Here is a 17,215-nt window from a genome sequence, read left to right as displayed (position 1 = left end):
GACATTTGCTCTTATGTAAATACTTTTGCAATGGCTGAGATAAGAGAGCCAAAAGCTTGATAGGACCCTTGAAGCAGCAACAGGACAACACACGCAAATACATCAAATAAAAACACAAGAGCAGAAAAGAAAGAAAGTCTTACTGATGATCTCTCCTGCTGTTTTGGCCTCGCCGTTGTTGTTGTTGTTGTCGGTGGGATAGGTCGGGATGGCTGAGGAAACGAGACATAGAAAAGAGGGAGGAATCAGAAACCAGGGAAATAATTAAACAAAAAGGGTTTCCTGGGCGCTGCAGATATAAATTCTCTCTTCAGTTTCTCTGGACATCACACTCCAGAGCTCAGACAGTTTTTTTATGAGGCGTTTCTGCTGCTGCGACTCACGGTAACAGTCGGGGAAGTTTATGTAGCCGCTGGCGCAGGTGTCGCAGTTCTCTCCGGCGTAGTTCGGTTTGCAGAAACAGCGACCGGTCAGATCCTCACAGGTACCGTCTGTGAACTGGGACTGACAGTTACAGCCTGCAGAGAGACGGAGGGGAAGAGACATACAGTCAGAAAAAGGACAATAAGACAAATAAATAATATATTATATTTGCATTTGATCGTGTTATCTGACGGCTGTCACTCACGTGAGCAGGCCAGCGGGGAGTCGATGGAGTGGTCAGGTGACCGGTAGTAGGTGGGGATGCAGCGCTCACAGTTGACTCCGGTGGTGTGATGCTGAAAGGGAAGATTTTCTGTTATGGTGAGCTCACCATGAAGGGAATCTGTCACTTAGTTTGAGAAAGTTCAGACAAAAAAAGACACTTATACTGTATTTTGTGCAATTTTCCAACATACACTTGAAAGTCTTTCCAGTCTAACTTTAATAATAAGGATTCATCATTACTTAAGACAACATAACAGGACACAAAAAAAAAAATATCTATATGCCACATTTTGAAGTCACCACAAGTGAAAAGCAAATGAAGCCGTCTCTCACCGGGGAGAGCAGAATAAACCAGAGTTTTTGTTACCTGACAGTTGAGGCAGACTCCTCCTCCTCTGTTGTGTCCGTGGATGTCGATGCTACCTCTCCTCTGATCGACCTCGGGGTCGTAGTAACAGTCGAACGAGTGACGGTGACAGTTACACGCTGAAACACAAACACGTGAAACATAAGACAGTCAGAAACATACAGAAGATAAATGCAAAATGCTGTTTGAAATGTATAAAATTTCAGAAATCTCTTTACCTGCGGTGTTATTTAAACAAGATAAAACTAAATACTCTGAGATAGATTAAGTAAAGTCTCTATTCACTGATGAAGACCATGAGATGCAGGTGAAAAGCTCCAGAAAAAAATAGTGAGGGGACCTTGATTAATTAATTTTGAATTTCAACAATCTGTGTTTTGTACGTAACTTTTTATGGCAAATTTCAAGAGGTGGGACAAAGTCATCACTTTGCAGGTCACAAGAAATTCTCAAGTCTCTGCACTCAACTTCTTTTAAAACTTTTAAAACAAGCATTTGTGTCTCCATCTGTAATTTTTGATCCCAATGTTTTGAATGTTAAGCAAATTTGTTTTTTGTTGAATGCTGTAGTTTTTGCACATAAGCGAAATCATCTTTTATTTTTTTATTTCAAGAGTCTTTAATGTTCTGTTTTTTTGTGTTTTTTTTCATTCATGTCAATTTGTATACTGAGGCAGTAAAAATATTACAGAGGAATGATAAAATCTTGTTAAAATATAATCCTTGACATGACGTCATAACTGAACATTATCCAACCTCATAGATCTTTTCATAAGCAGGAGAGTCAGCTAAAAACAAACAGATGCACAAATGCTCACAAACACAAATAAAGGGCTTGAAAAAACACTGTGAACGTCACCTCGAGGTTTAAAACTGCTGCAAGCAGAGACACGTGACGCGGAGGAAAAGAGAAAAAAGAGGATGAGAGGAAACAAGAGTTTGTCAACACCTCGGTGCTTACAGGTACAGCAGAAAAGCCATTTATCATTTTCCATTCACTAACATTCAGAAATTTCAGCCACTAAAAATGTGTCATTTCTTCCTCTGTGACGAGTTTATGTTGTGTATGTGTTGTGAGCATCTGAAAACGACCCGAGACGTCGCCGCCACCCTGCTCTGTGAAGTCACTTCAAATGTCGCTGTTGTTTGGGAACCTGTTTCCTGCGACAGGTGTTCACTGAGGAGATTACACACTCGGCCGAGGATCACATTCAGCTCGTCTCCAAACAAATCAAAGAAAGAGCGAGAAGCTGTAATTAACACGGCCGCGAGCTTAATCACTTCCTCACATCTGATGAAAGTCAGTGATCAGCGTCTTTGTAGTCTCAAGTATAAATGAGAAGGTTGGTGATGTTCTGTGAATCAGACCGGAGTTATTTCATGTCTGATTACAGTCTGTGATCAAAGACTGCTCCACCGTGTTACACTTTTTAAAGCTTTTTTCATCATCTGTTTATTCAAAGAGAGAAGAGAAGACTTTTTTTGTCGCTAACATTTTGTGCTCTTTATGACTTAAAGATATGAAATGTTGAAATCATTAAAGTGATACAATTTTTTTGTGTGTCTGGGCAGGATACATAAGTGAACTGATTTTCGTAAATGTAGGTTAAATTGGGTGTTAGGGCTACACGTTAGGGGGCGCTGTGGAGCCATTTTGCCACGCCCATTTCCAAAACCATCAAAATACAAATTTTTTTGCCAGGCAGGACAAGCGTTTTTGGGCATGTTTAGGGTTTCAAAAATGCGATTTATTGAGGAGCCTTCCAAGAGAAATGCATGTTTTGTGCTCGAGCCTTAATAAAGAGGAAGAGAAAGACACAGGCATCGAGGCAAGCAGCAAAGATGACAAGAAAAGGACTTTTGTGACTTTGATAAGAAGAAAAAAGAGAGAGGAAATGACCCAAACTTGACCTCCTCACTATAGACGTGTACTTACAGATTACATCCTTTGAGTTAGTCTGGGATAACGACAGAGAGCTGCACACACGAGCACAAACGCCAGAGCAGCGTTTGCTCTTCATACAGAGTCGGTGAAACCCTGATAGAGCTTTTTGTTCTTATCTGAGCCTCAGCGCCTGAGAGGTGCCACCTGAAGAAAGCAGCGCTCCTTATCCTGCCGCTCTGATAGCACTGAGGGTTTTTCTCAGACCTGGGACACATTTGACTTTTCTCTCCCTTTTCTTGAAACCAACAAAAAAAAGGCCTTTAAGGACAATCTTGTGTAGTGAGTCAGTAAAAAGATTAACTAAGATTAACTTTAAACTGAGAAAAAGTTACAAGAAAGTTGAATAAAGTAGCTACTGTCACATAACAAATCAAATACACTGCTGTTATAATAACATTTCATAAACTGGTTATTACAGTTATAAGGAAGTTAAATAAAGTACTTATATAATGACATTTAAAAAAAATATTGTATATACACGCCTCACCTGCTCACACTACTGCCACTACCCATCATTAAGTTAAACTGTTACCACAGCGCCGTTAAACAAGTGATTTATTCTCTGTAAGCTGGAAACAAACTAACAGCTCAACAGTTCAGATACTGAAAATATTTGCAAATCGCAGTAACGTTCAATGGTCGCAAAGTGTGACCGAACAGTCACAGTCTGGAGCATGCATTCCTAAATTTGTTGATTTTCAATTGTCAGATGAGTTTAAATATTAAGTGTTCCTGTGTGGGCTGAGAAAATCCTCCGTCCTCTTTATATTATGACATAAAAACCCACTGGGTTTATTTTGAAATACACCCTGTCACTATGATTCTTAGCTCATGAAAAGTTGATATTTTGGAGATTTTTGAAGGACAGAGAAAATACTGGATGATAAGTGGCAGGGCCTGAGCATCTTAATCATGTATTTTATTATATTCATGTCGCCAAAATTACTTTACATGACATGACATTGTGTAGCTTTGTGTTTCTCATGCTGGTAAAAAAATTGATTCGTATTATATCTATAATCCTAAAATGAAGAGGTTGCAGATATAAAAGAGCCTCACAGCACTGCAGCTGACGCCTGCATCTCCCTCTGTACGTTCATATCAAGTTGCCCTTTGGTGACCTTTCTGTCATTGTGATACTCGTGTTGCTCCTTGTTAAATATAACCGCAGCTTTGATAACAGGCGGCTCTCACATGTCTATATAAACAGATAACGATAACGACAGACGGCAGCAGGACACAGACGGATGCGTTGGTTTAAGGCACAATCGAAGCTTTTCGCTGACATTCTTCGTGAAATGCTGCAAAGTAGCCAATGTGTCTACGATAAATTTCTGTGACTTTAACACTGACATTCATGAAAATATACTGAACTTAAACTGAGTCAATCTAGACCACGGGTTCGGCAACCGTTACTATCAAAAGAGCCATTTGGCCACAGGTTGCCTACCCGTTCTGGACAAGGGTTAGGGTCAATTAACAGCCCGGGCTGTTAATTTCTTAATTCCTTTCACACAAAACTTGTTTAACTCTTTGAAACCTAGGAAAAAACCTTTAGAAAAAAAAACATGGGAAGAAGGTAACAAGCAACAACAAAAGAAATGAGTCAGAGGTCAGCAAGAAATCTGTAAAAAGTACAAAAATCTAAATAAAAAAATGAAATAAAAATAGAGTAAAACAGCACAAAAAAAAACATATACCTGTAAGTATATACAAAATATGTTGAGCATATTTCTGTTCATGGTCTACCAGAAGGCCTTAAACGATTTCTTTTAGAAACCATGAAGCTTAAAAAATCTAAAAAATCTAAAAAAGTCTAAAAAGCTTTTTCTGGACACACACACTTTAGATGTGTGTGTGAAAGCTAACCCGTGAGTCTGTTCAGCGCTGTTAAATTAAGGCCAACACTTGAAAGAAAACACATTCCTCTGCAGGGATCACTGATTACACTGACTGTGTGTGTGTGTGTGTGTGTGTGTGGGTGTGTGTGTGCGCGTACGTGTGTGTGTGTGTGTGCGACTGAGCACGAGTTCTTCCACTTTAACTAGAGTGTGTTTGTCTGCATCAGTGCACAGAGTCAGATCTGCTACTCACGTTCACACTCGTTGGCGCTGTAGGTCGTGGCAGGTTTCCATGGTAACTGGTTGTATCCGGGGCAACACTGGTCACAAGACACGCCGCAGGTGTTGTGCTGACAGTCGCACTGTAACCTGTAAACAACAACAACAACAACAACTGGATGAGTAAAGAAAACAACAGATTTTGATTTTTGACATCACCTCTCAGTGTGAGACTTTTACACTGTGACACACACACACACACACACACACACACACACACACACACACACACCCACACACACACACACACACACACACGGCTGAAACATGCTGCAACAGTATATGCCTATCTCAGCCCCCATTGTGTTTTGGGTAAAACATCATTTGAACTTCTCTCAAAAGTTCACATTCCTCTGCTGCTACTGTCACTTTAAAAGACAGAAAGAAAAAGAAAGAAAAAAGAAAGAAAGAGAGAAAGAAAGAAAGAAAGAAAACAGGGTGGCAGACAATCAAAAGGGACAAAAAAGTGGAAATGGACCCCCCAAACAATGAAAGAGTTAATCTTTCTCCTTCATCGACAGCGTCTGACTGCTTCACCCCGGCGTTTTTAATCGGATTAGAGAGTAAACCTGCGGCCTGCAGAGTGTGGCCAAAACACAGCGGGGAGAGAGGAAAAACCCTCTTAGCGCCATTCTCTCGTCTCTCCGAGTCCTCTTAGCCGGTCAGAGAGAGACAAACACCGAGGACTGGAGTCACGGGAGAGAGAAGCGTGATCAAAGGGAAGGAAACTAATCCAAGAAAATCACCAAGCTAATTTATTCCTGTGGTTTCAGTTTGATTCCTTCAACTAGGACTTTCTAAAACAAATACCTAAAGATGACAGACTGCAGCTGAAAGTAAAGATCCTCTTTGTTCTCTATTTTTCTCACTTTTGCCGATGACTCACCTCTGTTCTCATCAGTCACAGTCCTTAAAATTCCCCCCTAATTTCACATGTTGTAGGAAAATGCAATACAATACCAGCACCATTAAAATGATACCCTTATCAATATAGTGTAAATCATTTAATAACTTTTATTCTACTCCGTCAGATACTCACGTGAACTGCGAAATGCCACCATACCCTGTGGGGCATGTAATACAGCCATATTTTCAAACATTTTGGTTGAATCTACGCTTAAACTGCGCTTAAGCAGCATGTAATGTTAATATTTTTAAAAACAAATTTGGCTTTTAATGGAATTTTATTCAATCCTTAGTCTGTTTTATTGATTTATATATTATCTTATTCTATTTTAGTTTTAGAATTATCGCTTAGCATGTTACTATTGTATTTTACTGATTTATCTTTTAGTGTTTTATTATATCATTTTATCATAATTTACCGCTTTATCCTTTTGTGTATTGTTATCTTAGGATATTTTACTGGGTTATCTTTTGTTATTTTATTTTAATGCCAAATACAGGAAAAAAACACACCAGGTGTAAAGTAAAAAAAATAACAAATTCAGAGTCAAAAGCCCAGAATGCTCCAGGAAATAAAACAAGTCCTGTTTTTCTGCTCTGATGGCTGTGGGATCAAAAATGTCAGTTTGAATGGGTTTCAATGGAGCATTTTTTGACCTTAATAGTCTGAATGTAACTATTTAGTTTCCACAGTGTATTTTAGACTTATTGTAGGAGCTGAGCTGCAAATTCACTGATTACACTCAAATACACAATCTGGACAAAAGTTATGCCATATGCATGAACACAGACAACATTATAAAAAGTCCCTAAGGATTAAACATTTTCTATTTTTGCGCCCTTTGTTTAATTTGCACTGCACTTTGATTGACTGCTGCTGCTTTAAAATGAGCTCTATAAATAAACTTGATTTCAGATTTTGATTGATATCGCCGTGTGCAATCATTGAGGGCGCAAACATGTGAATAACTCACAGTATGATAAAACAAAACTCTATTTGAGAGGTATTTTTAGTGTGTAAACTGCTGCAGTGGGAGGTGTGTCGTGCGCTCTGGTCGGTGCTGATAACGTGTCTGTGTTTTGTGTTTCGACGGGCTGATTGTGTTTCCAGCTTTCACCTTTACTATCAGATCCATTCACTCGGGCTCCCTCACACACACCCTTTAATTCACACACTCACTCATGCATCCCTCAGCTCGCTCGCCCTCCCTCTCCCGCTCTCTCCATCCTACTGTTTTTTTCCACCGTGCACGGCGATCGGCTCTGCTCAGCGTTTTAGGAAATGACTTTCAATGGACGGTTTCCACCCAAATTCACTACTTCCTGGTTTTCGATCGTTAGCAGCGGACCGGCAGCTTCCTGAGCGAAGCAGAGTCAATTTTACACGTAGAAAGTTGTCCATCTGTTCTGCAGCTGAGGCCGCTTTTATTTCGTTCCTGGTACAAACTTCACTTTAGACCACGGAAGTGATCAAACTGCAGACAATCAGGCAAAATTGTGGTCAAATTTCTATCAAGATGGTATGAAGAAAATTAGAGATATTTTAATATTAAAACATGTAAAAATCTTCTAGATCAGAAAAACTAGACTTTCTTAGACATGGGGGGCACTTGAGCAAAACAGGAGGACAGGGGCCAGACGTAGCAGCTCCGAACATTTTTCTAGGAATTTGGGGCATTTCTAGGATTTTAGGATGTTTCAAGTGTTACAGGACATGTCTAGGATTCAAAGACGTTTATAAGATTTAAGGACTTTTTAGGATTTCAGGACATTTGTAGGATTTTAGTACATTTATAAAATTTTAAGACATTTCTAGGATTTTAGGAAATTTTTAGGATTTTAGGACGTCTCTAGGATTTTCAGAGGCTTAGCTAGAACATCTGTTGGGTGTGGGGGATCCTCATCTGGAACGTTCTTATTTTTTTTTTGTTTTTTTAAATAAACAAGCTCTTTTTTATGTTTTTTATACACCTTTTGTATACTGTGAATCACTTTGTTTTTATTGTGAATTAGAAAATAGTTGCGGGGGCAGCCATCAGGGGCCAGATTTGGGTCATAAGTTGAGCATCACTGTTCTAGAAGAAACCCAAAATACAATTATGAACCAGACATTGAGCATAATATGGGACCTTTAAATCTGCAGACGCTTAACAGTGAATCAGACAGTTTTGACATATTTGCGTCAGTTCTTCAGGTATGAGACAGGACGCGCTCCGTCATTACGCAGTCTGTGTTTCGTGGCCTCTAAACTGCGAATTGTCGAGTTTCTCTCAGTCGTGATCATATCAGCAGGTCAAACCTTTAAACGCAGACCTCCACTCAGCAGACCTGCTGTCGTCTATAACACACCTGCTGGATACAGCGACATTATACAAAGTCCCGCACTGATGGAAATTTTCGGATCTACATTCCTTCGCTCTGACACAAACCAGACGGAGCATCTCCAAAACCCTGATGAGGTCTGGAGGGATTTATTTGAATTCCTCACGCCGAGTTCCCATCATTCAAACACCTGCACGAAACAAATACGCTCACGGGACATATTCTGAATGTTTGGAGATTACTTGGAACTTGATATAATTATAAACCCCTTTGCAACAGGATATCAATCCACAACCTCGACTGTTTAAAATACCAGAATCCCCCCGAATCACATATTTATATGCAGGGCAATATCACAGCTATAATTCTTTGAATGCCAGTTACGAAGAGATCGTGTTTGAAGAGACTTCAAACACTGAGGGACTCTGCGTCTCAGTGATTACTTTTTCATCAAGGTTAATCATTCTGTTATGTGTGAAATACCCCAAAATTAAACACTGTCTCTCCTGAAGCTCCGTCTATTCTTTGGTGAAGACAAACAGCTGGATCTGAAATTTTTGGGAACTCTCCGGACGGGAAACATGAAGAAATGTCCACGTCTATTAACCTCTTTGCTTTCCGCTCACATGTCCCTCTTAATCTCTGCGTTTATACATTTTACTGTCTGTATCTCTTTTGCAGTTTCTATTGTTTTCTCAGCTAATCTAAATCACTGCGCGTCAGTGCTGCCAGTCATATGATAATAATTGTATCTGTGTGATAATTTTGCTCTCTGTATGACGTACGATCAACACAGCGTCTTCTCGTACCTAGAAAAGCCCCATATAAGTCCTATCTATCATTATTATTATTATTATTATTATTATTATTATTATTATTATTATTATTATTATTATTGATAATAGTGTTTGGTTTGTCCGTTCTGGTCTACTATTGAAACATACAGCTGGCTCAGATGCAGCTGCTACCATCTTGTGCTGGTCATTAAGAGCCGGACTCTGCGCTGTAGCGATCTCTGCAGTGGGGGCGTTCCCGCACAAACACCCGTTTGACTAATCGCAAGCCGCTCTGTTGAACGCGAGCACAGGGACTGGCTGCCACAGCTGTCAATCATGGCGGAAAAAATCTCCTTTTTGTAGAATTGGATAACAAAGTAAATTATAAACTCATCATAAAAACGATCACTTGATCAAACATCAGGGTGATGAGAACAACCTCCAGTGACAGAAGTAATAAAAGTCGAGTTTCCATCTTTACCAACTGACTCCGGGGGGGAAACTCTGGGTAGGCGGAGTTTAAAGTTTGACATCATCTAAAAACAAAATCAGTTTGTTTTTGTTAGTGGGGAAGTGATCAATTCTCAGCATGGCACCAAATCGGACCGTGATTCTGAATCACGTAGAGCGGCATTTAATGTGCTGTTAGGAGACTCCTCTCCACCCTCTCAAACAACCTAAATCAGCACAGGAATTCACTTTAATAGAATTTATTAACTAAACTCACAAAGGAATTACAAAACCTTAAGAACACAATTCATCTTCCTCCACAGTTCCTTCCTCTTTATGCATTGTTATTAACTCGACACCCAAAGGAAAGGGTTATTTTCTTTAGAACTACAAATACACACACACACACACACACACACACACACACACACACACACACACACATACACACACACACACACACACACACACACACACATACACACACACACAGCTGTGCTAATGGTTAACCCAGACGCAGCCTCACCTCTCGGAGCTCTGATCCTGAACTGGATTTGAAGCAGCAAAGTGAAACCAAATGTAACCGAACAGAACAAACTATGTGGACACACAGAATAAAGTAAATAAAAAAATAAAATAAATAAAAGCCAGCTGGAATCAATACGATCCAGCATGACGTCTGCACATCTGCATAGTGACGCATCAAGTGTGTTTTACTAAATTATTCTTTGCTTGAGTTAAAGTTTGTTTTCAGCCAACTTTAATCTAATTTTTCGCGGGGAAATGATTTCTTCTCAGCATCATACACATTTAAACAAACAAATACATACTGTGACAGTTTAGATGATGTAAAGTTTATTAAAATTAATTTTAAATGATTCCAGGTTTTGTCGGAGTCTTGTTGTTTTATGTTAAAACCACCAAACTGATACTTAAGTGTGAAAACAAATTATAAGATCAAGTTGAAATATGTTGCCTTCCACAACCTAATTATATGTAACTGAACCTACGATAAAACAAACCAGGGTGCTTTAACCCTTTGAAACCCGAAGCAACATCACTGTTGTTGTGCTGCGTTCAGACTCCTTTCACGAGTATTTAACCCTTCGAACTCTTAAACAAAACGGTTTGATATCTTTATCATTTAACATTTTGTTGCATATGTATTATTATCATTTTTAAGCACCTTTTCCGGATCTGTTTTTTATTTTCTATATATATATTTACATTTTTTTTATGTATATATGTATTTATTTTTATTTTGTTTAACAAAATTTCAGGTTATTTTTTGCACTTTTTGAAAACTAATTTCTCGCTAACTTTTTAATCATTTCTTCTATTGATGCTCATTGCCTTCTTCCCATGCTTTAAAAAAAACAGTCAATTTTCTACGGTCTCAAAGGGTTAATGACTCTACTTTCATAGCTCACATTTCTTACAGTACATTAGCCTTCCTCTCTGTCATCAGAGTACTCCATAAGGGATGACACTTCAGCTCTTACAATAAATGGAGGCCGTGCTGAACAGAATTTAAAACCTCTGATTACATTACAGTTAAACCTCAACATTTATTAACATCTATAATATAAACACACGTTCGCTGTACAGAGAACAAACTCCGTCCCAAAATCCCTCACCTTCACAAAAACATACAGTAAACAAAGCTTCAGTGGATTATGATGGGGCTCTGATTCATTTTCAGGAGATGAGTATCAATGTGCTTTATTACCATAACCTTCCCAAATCCCTCTAATCCTGCATAAAGGGAGTGAGGCCGGGACTTGTTTGGGAGTTTTGTATATTCAGACTGTAATAAACATCAGACTGTCTCTGTTAAACTGCCATAACTTATGACGGCAGTATAAACACTCGCTGTGGTGTAAATATATATCTGCCAGAAAGAGATAAAAGCTCACATACTGTATGAAATGTGAACTATAAAAGTAGAGTTATTAAAGCACCTTCAATTACACATAATTATGTTGTGGAAGACAACATATATCATATCTTCTTGCAATTTGTTTTCACACGTCAGTATCAGTTTGGTGGTTTTAACAAAAAAAAACAAGACTCCTACAACACCTGGAATAGTATGAATTTTTTTCATTAAAATGCAAATATCTCTTTTTATGATGCGAGTCTGCTTTCAGCTGAAAATACGTCATACGTCTCCTGCACAAGCGTGTGAGGAGGTGCGTGAGCAGATGCGTGAAAGTATACACACGTCCTCTTACAGTAACTATCGGGGCCCCACAGAAATATTACAAACACCCATCAAACACACACAGCACATATATCTGTCTGCAACAAACACTGACAGACACACACAGGACAGGAGGTTAACTTAAATTTCCACAGCTTTACTTTAAACACACACACACCTGACAGAGTGTGTGAGGCTGAACTTGGCTCTGCTCAGCGTCAAAAAGCTATAGACTCAAACACAGAGATGACTTTCGGAGAATTATTGCTGCTTGTAGAGTAACAGCAGATCTCAAAGTCTCGGTTTCTCCACAGAAACTCATCACGACAGTATTTCAGCAGCAAAGGCGTGACCTATTTTGGGCTGATTATGTAGATTTCTAATATGTAATTATATATTGTAAAAGATTTGTCATTTTAGTGACCCAACATTAATCCAGGGTTTCCCACACTTTCATTTATTCATGGTTACCCACCACAGTTAAAACACCAGCCGCCACAAACAGATCTCTACTTTTGGAGTCAAACGGCTCATTAGGAGCACTGCTGGAGTAAATATAAAGTCCATCCATCCTGAGAGTGATAAACTTAACGCAGAAACACAAAAAAACCCTTTGAAACTTGAGTAAACTCTTGATATCTTTCAGATAATTTTTTTCCAAAAGCACGGGGGCAACAAGCAATCAAACAAGAAATGGCTCAAAAATGATCAAGATAATAGTAAAAAGTGTACATGAAAATAAGAACACGTTTCTTTTTGTAATATAATCTTAAATATATCATTAATAATAGTAATAAATGTAGTTTTCTGGGCATTTTTCTGTATTTTCTGATCATATCTATCTAATAATCCCCTCAGCAGTACATTTCTTGCCAAGTTGCTCATTGTTTTCTCCCATGTTTTGAAGAGAATTCAAACCAATTTTCTCAAGTTTCAGAGGTTTAAATAAACACAGTACGAGAAAACCGATGTAGATCCAGGTGTTAACGAGATTGCTGCAGGTTGCTACAAAACGCCCACGTTTGGTGCCTTTAAAAGCTGTTGGAAACAGCAATGACTCGCTAAATCAGCTTTGTAGTTTACTGTTCTGCAAAGCAGCAGGTTTAAAACAAGGATGACAAAAAACACAACTGACAAATATTTTTGTTTTGTTTTTTTACAAACGTACATAAAATCTTGAGACAAATTATTTTCTTTTTCTTTCAGTCTTACATATTGATTTACAACTCTTTGGGGAGATCGTGCCGTCAGATTAGCAACCGCTGATTTAGAGCAGGACCATAAAGTAAAATAGAGCCTCCTGTCTCTCTCTGTATCTACTGTCCAATAAATCACTGCCTTCTCCCGCTAAATGTCGGGTCACAGTGTCAACGCCTCCCGGCAGCAGCAGCACACTCACCTCCACTGTGCATCAAATATGTGACAACCCCACCTCCCCTCCCACAGTCTCCCTCACCTCCCTCTAAAATCCCTCCCAAATTCCCAAATCCCTCATGTGCAACAACAAGGAAAAAGCTACATCACCGGCTTTACAAGAGACTGTGTCCAGATACCTTCGACAAGTCTCTACAAGAGTGTGTGTGTGTGTGTGTGTGTGTGTGTGAATGCATGAGATCATCTACATCTGTGTGTGTGTAAAAGAGAGAGAAATCAGTGGCATACAGTAAAAGTGTGTGTGTGTGTGTGTGTGTGTGTGTGTGTGTGTGTGTATACAGTGTGTGTACAAGCACATTAAAACAAGAGAGACAGACAAATATTTATAGGTGTATATGTATGTGTTTGTGTCAATGAATCATGGTGAATCTGACAGTAATGATGGCTTATTGTAGAATCCCCCACAGCCTGCAGACACACACACACACACACACACACACACACACACACACACACACATTATTAGATTAATCACACACTGCCCACTTCCACCTCTCAGCAGACACCTACACTTATCTGTTTTTCTGCTTCAACAATAAAAACTAAATAAGGGACGGGGAGTTGATCTGTCTGGAAGTTGTAATCAGAGTAAATGTCTTCCTCTCCACCTCCAGATGTTTCACTCTCATGAAACTGCACAAACACGCGGAGATAAAAAAAAACCCCACATCCCATCGTACTTCTTCGCCATTTATTGGCCTTGCGTTTTCATTTGCCTGCCTTTGCACAACCGGCTTTTACAGAATTTCGTATTTCATTCGTAGAGTACCTGGTCCTTTGTACCTTCAGTATAAGTACACATTCAAAATTGTTCCCTTGTATATAGTTTTTTATCACAATAAAAATATTTTTACATATATTAACACGTATTTTGTGTGTGTGATTATGTTTTCATTTATTGGTATGTATTTTTCTATAGACGTGTATTTTGAAACATATTGTTTACGTGTTTGGTTACATGATTTTTCAGAAACGTATTTAAAACGGTGTCTCGCTTTGTCCGTCTAGTCTGATGAAGAGCTGTGCTGCTCGAAACGTCACCACTACTTTGGTGCATTAAATAAGTGAGAGCTGGAGCCCTGCAGCATGCAAGCTATTTTTTTGTCTTTTGAAAATTTAAAGAAATTTCCGCAACGATGATGTTTGTTCACCCAAATCTAATCATTTTATGTAAAAGTCCAAGCAGATGATTTTGCCAAACATGAAAAGATTCTCTTGCAGCAATTCTAAAATATCACGTCTGCAGAACGGGTTAAGTTGACGGACAACCCCAAAAAACATAATGCGTCCAGCCTGAGCTATTGACGGCGTGAAGATGCATGATTACATATTACTGCAATATCTGCAGGCTTATGGACCGAGCTAATCCAATCACATGCCTTTTGTCAAAAACGTCCTGTAATTACTGGAGTATTAAGGAGTCAGCTTTCATCCATTTGGTCTTTTTACTTTGTTAAGATCCCTGGGTGTTCCTCACTTCTTTCTCTGAATATTTCCTAAACGAATCAGTCTGAGACTTTGAATCTGTGCAGGCAGAAATATGAAAGTCAATGAATATGAATGAATGTACAGATACTGATACTGGCTTTTATCTTATTCAATAAAACATTTCCACTGACAGGAGATACTTTAATTAATTTTGCAAGTCAAGCCGGGACTCGAGCCGTCATTTGGTTTGACTTGACTTATTGTTTTCTGCTTCATTTGACACCAGTGGCATCAATCTGATTTGAAACTGCGTCTTTGTTAAATCTTGGGATGTTGCAGATTACTGCTTCTTCATTTCACGTGCTCCATTTTTTCAGTTCCTCTCCTCCTTTGTTTTCTCAGCGGGCTCATGCGTTAGAACAAACCTGGCATCTCATTTGCATCACAGGTGAGCTGGTTTGATGAAGACAGACAGCGAAACCACAGCCAAGAATAATTGAAACCCTTCTGCTTCGGCTCAGAGACATAGCTCGGGGATATGAAGTTTGTAATGTGCGTATTGCAGCGTTGAGTGTGTTTAAGTGTGTGTGAGTGTGTACAGCATGTGGATGTTTGTTGGCACAGATGTCTGAGTCACTGTAATGAGATAAATCATTTTCATAACCCGCTGTGTTTACCAAGATGTCCTCTCATCTTTATCGAGGACGCAATCAAACGCATACAGACAGACAGACAGACAGACAGACACACACACACACACTATAAAAAAAACCCAAACCCCAGTCAAAACAATGTTGGTGTGTCACACGTCTGTGAGTCATGGCAGTGCAGTCTGACTCTCTGATTGATCGACTCGTCGATCAATCAGAGAGTCTCGATCATTGATCATCGACTCGTCTCTTACTTGTAAGGGTCGTTGGGATCTTTGGCGTTGCATGCCTCGGCGTGTCCGTTACACACACAGCGTCCTCCGATACTGATGTCTTTGATACTGTAGTAATACTGTAAAATAAAAAAAATAAAAACGCACAACATGAACAACACAACCAAAATGTTGTTGTACATAATGTTTTAGATAAATGAATCGTTTGACATTTTGAGACGTTTATTTCTTGTTTATTAAGTTACAATGCTGTGTTTCTCGTGCAGCAGAATGTCTCATTTTCACCTGTAATATTTGAATATTTCTGCATACTGGGGTCTTTAAACAGTCTTGTAAATGCATTAATTGGGTATGAGTAGAAGGCTGAGACTCTTGTGGATTTAATGAACTCATTTGTTTTCATGTGTGATGATGTTTGTCTCCGTGGCAGCAACTGCATTGTAGTGAGACCTTTTTTTAAAAAAAAAAACAAACTTGACCTCACTGTATAAAATGACCTATAGTGACCTCTGGGAAAATCACAGCCTCATGAAATTTTAAAGCTACTAACTTGAGACCTCGGCCATTCAGATTATGTTTGGTTTTCATGGGTATATTGACCACACATGGGTTTCTGAGCAGTTTTTAGAGCAGAAGTGCTTGCCATCTAATTGCCGAAAAATGCTATTCTTACAGAAATCTCCAAATGATAAGAGTTTTTGATGTGAAACCATTTTTTCACATCTTCAGGTTCCCAGCGTTCAGATGATGGATAATACGTCTATTTGACATATATTGTTGGCCTAAAGATTCCCTGTCCGGCCCCTAAAAACGACAAAAATGTGACTATGGTCAGGACTCTACTCGACCCAACTAATTTGCAGAAGTTGCGCTGCAAGTTTAAAACTACAAACTGTTAGTACGTTTTATTCAGGCTCTGTGAACATTTTTAAACAAAAACCTGTTTATTTAGTCTGGCTTTTAATTAATGCAACTCTTGTATTTCCTTTATCAAATTTCTCATTTTTACAGTTTTTTCTGGTCTCTGTACTTTTTACTTTGACTCTTTATATCTTGTTTATCACCACGACTTATGATTGTCTTACCTTGTTATTCACTTTTATTGTGAAGCGAGTGAAATATATGCTCTTTAAATAAAGTTATTGTATTATTCTTATTTTTCACGAGGAACTTCTGTTCTCATTTCTCATTGCATCGTCTCACCCTGCGGGTGACGGTGGGGTCACGCAGCGCTTTGCCCATCAGGTGTCCCAGCAGCGTGTTGGTTCTCAGGAAGCGTAGCCGGATGTTGGTGGCCTTGGTGAAGTCCCTCAGCACCGGTGAGTAGGAGAAGTTCATGGCTCCGGGACGACCGTTCACCAAGGACACCACGACCTGGGAGGCGAGGACAGAGACGGATTATCAGCTCGCCAACAGGTGTGTAAATATAACAAACATTACAGCCTGGGAACGTCCTGCAGACGTCAGAAGGAAAAACATCAGCCAAATCAACTACAAGATACTTACAACATAATATGATGGCACTGACAGCATATATGTTTATGATGCATGAAAATACTGCAGGACTGTTTGATAGCATGTAGTATATAATTGCTCTGCATGCACGTGTCTTTTTTCAGTCTATGTTGTATTTATATGCATAATTTAAGGAGGGCTTTGTGACTGTTTGAAATAGAGATCTTCAGGTCTCAATTACACAAAATGACCTCAATCGCAGCTAATGGCAAGTTATT

At 39.1% G+C, this 17,215-nt stretch overlaps 1 protein-coding gene across 2 annotated transcripts in view; it reads right to left on the bottom strand.

Moving 5' to 3' along the window:
- The window catches only part of lama5 (laminin, alpha 5), a 115,233-nt gene that overhangs the window by 54,761 nt on the left and 43,257 nt on the right, over positions 1–17,215 (bottom strand). For both annotated transcript variants that reach the window (XM_088081685.1, XM_088081684.1), the window contains exons 5-11: positions 16,686–16,856; positions 15,504–15,601; positions 5,055–5,170; positions 1,016–1,134; positions 629–719; positions 384–518; positions 144–212 (exon numbers count right to left, since the gene is read on the bottom strand). In XM_088081685.1, the coding sequence (XP_087937811.1) occupies positions 144–212; positions 384–518; positions 629–719; positions 1,016–1,134; positions 5,055–5,170; positions 15,504–15,601; positions 16,686–16,856 (799 nt within the window). The remainder of the gene's footprint in view (positions 1–143; positions 213–383; positions 519–628; positions 720–1,015; positions 1,135–5,054; positions 5,171–15,503; positions 15,602–16,685; positions 16,857–17,215) is intronic.

This window comes from Plectropomus leopardus, chromosome 9 (assembly GCF_026936395.1).
Source record: "Plectropomus leopardus strain MGB_pleo_1.0 chromosome 9, ASM2693639v1, whole genome shotgun sequence".
Taxonomy (NCBI): domain Eukaryota; kingdom Metazoa; phylum Chordata; class Actinopteri; order Perciformes; family Serranidae; genus Plectropomus; species Plectropomus leopardus.
The sequence above is the reverse complement of the archived record's forward strand: the minus strand, read 5'-3'. Positions and strand labels throughout refer to the sequence as shown.